This window comes from Impatiens glandulifera, chromosome 4, assembly GCF_907164915.1.
Source record: "Impatiens glandulifera chromosome 4, dImpGla2.1, whole genome shotgun sequence".
In the NCBI taxonomy this organism is placed as follows: Eukaryota; Viridiplantae; Streptophyta; class Magnoliopsida; order Ericales; family Balsaminaceae; genus Impatiens; species Impatiens glandulifera.
Window position 1 is genome coordinate 50,075,781 of NC_061865.1, and position 2,162 is coordinate 50,077,942.

General features: G+C 31.1%; 1 protein-coding gene across 1 annotated transcript; it reads left to right on the forward strand.

The window, feature by feature from the left end:
* Positions 1-1,089: 1,089 nt before the first annotated feature.
* Positions 1,090-1,563, forward strand: LOC124935331. Its single transcript, XM_047475770.1, has one exon. It carries the CDS (start codon positions 1,090-1,092, stop codon positions 1,561-1,563), a length of 474 nt encoding a protein of 157 aa, XP_047331726.1.
* Positions 1,564-2,162: the final 599 nt, after the last annotated feature.

The following is a 2,162-nucleotide window of genomic DNA, read 5'->3' on the forward strand; positions in this document are numbered from 1 at the left end:
ATTTTAAGTTGGTTTACATACATAATAAATGTTCAGTTAAATTGAATATAAAATACAATAAGAAAAACTCATTATTTGGATGTACAATTATTTGTATAATCAGTTAATTTAAACTTATAAATTATAAAAGACTTTTTTTATAAAAATAATTTATTGGCCTTTTATATAATATATGGTTTTAACTATGTTGAATCTATATGTAAATAATTTTGACCTTCTTTTAATAATGATTGTACGATTGTACCCCGTGAATAGTGGCGAAGCCACGTATGGATTAGGATGGATTAGGGTGGGTTACAGCCCAATTAAATAAATAAAAAAATAAGGTAAATTAATGAATAAACAAGTATCTCTTTCTTTTACACATTTATCCATTTGATCGAAAAAACTTTATCTCAATTAAATTTAAAAAAAATAGGGCAAATTAATAAATAAACAAATCTCTCTCTTCCTTTTACACATTTATCCATTTGATTGAATGATTAAACTTCTTTCATCCATCAAAATCTTTCGAGCACAGATGATCAATGATCGTTACCGGAGGAACTAGGAAGTGGAACTAATGTTACGCCTTGCAAGATCGGCTTAACTCTCCTCGATCCTCCATTACAGGTTTCATTCTCTGATTCTCTAAATCTCTTTTATCTGTAATCTATTCTGTTAATCTGTTATATTTCAAATACTGATCAACAATCAATCGAAAACTGATCGAAGCACCTAGCGCTTTTGATTTCATTTTATGTGTCCAACTTCTCATGCAACAAATTCTGTATATGGAATTTTCCTATTGTTTGTTTACTCTCTGGTTTGTGTACGGAATTTAATTGTTCTTCATTACTCTCTCGTTGGAGTTCTAATTTGGACTCACTTTGTAGCATGGTTTATATGTATGGCTCTGTGATCACCGTGTTAGAAAATATGGTGGATGAGGGGTCTTCTAACGCCATTCGTGGTGAAGCTAGTGGTTTGTTGATTGCGATGAAATCTTTTGATTTCATATTCATTCTACACTTAATGAAAAATATAATGGGATTAACAAATCTACTTTGTCGAGCATTGTAAAAGAGATCTCTAGATATTTTAAATGCAATGGAGCATGTTTCAACTACTAAAACTTTGCTTCGTGTTTTGAGAGAGCAAGAGTTTGATATTTTACTCAGTTGCGTGGAACAAGTTTCTAAAAAGTATGACATTGAGATACCTCAAATGGAAGCACGTTACAAATCTAGTAGAAGTCGTTCTTGTCAACAAAATGATTCGATTACAATTAAGAACCACTATCAATTTGATGTATTTGTTGCTACAATAGGTTTTCAAATTGAAGAGCTCGATAGTAGATTAAAGGACGAGGCAGTCGAACTTTTTAAGCTCAGTAGTGCTTTGAAACCTAAACACAACTTTAAACTTCTTAATGTTGATCACATCTATCAACATGCTGAGAAATTCTATCATCTAGATTTTGATGCACAAGATTTGCACCACTTGAGAACACAATTGGCTCACTATGAGCTTGACATGCCCGTCAATGAAAGATTTCAGAATTTATCAACTATTTATGAATAAGTCAAAAACCTACAATTTGATTGATAGGTAATTTTATCATTTGTTATAATTTATGAAATATAGTTATATTGTTTACTTATACTAATATATTTATTTAATTGGAAGGTTTATTCGTCTTGTTTTAACTTTTCTCGTTTCTACAGCAACAACGGAATGAGCATTTTCAACTATGAAGCTCGTGAAAACAACTATTCGTAACAAGATGGAAGAAGAGTTTTTAACAGATTCTATGATCGTCTATATTGAACGAGAGTTGTCTGAAAACATTGATAATGATACAATAATTAAATAATTTTATTCTAAAAAGAATAGAAGGGCACAACTTAAATAATGTGTATGCTAAATGTTTTGAATGTACTGTTTTGTTTCATAATTTCATAAAGTAAATGTTCATACATCTTTTATTTTATATGTTTGAATTAATTAATTTATTGTATCAATTATATGGGAAAAAAACGGAGCATAGTAAGTTAAATCTGAAGTGCAAGTTGGAGACAGCCCCAGGTAATTTTTCATCCTGGCTCCGCCCCTGCCCGTGAAATCCCTAGTCCGTAGCTTAGCACGTATCGGAGGACACATGACAATGCAGGGAACTTGGG

What these genes read in the sequence shown, in the direction of transcription:
- LOC124935331 (XM_047475770.1), top strand. Translation starts at nt 1,090, where the DNA reads ATGGAGCATGTTTCAACTACTAAAACTTTGCTTCGTGTTTTGAGAGAG.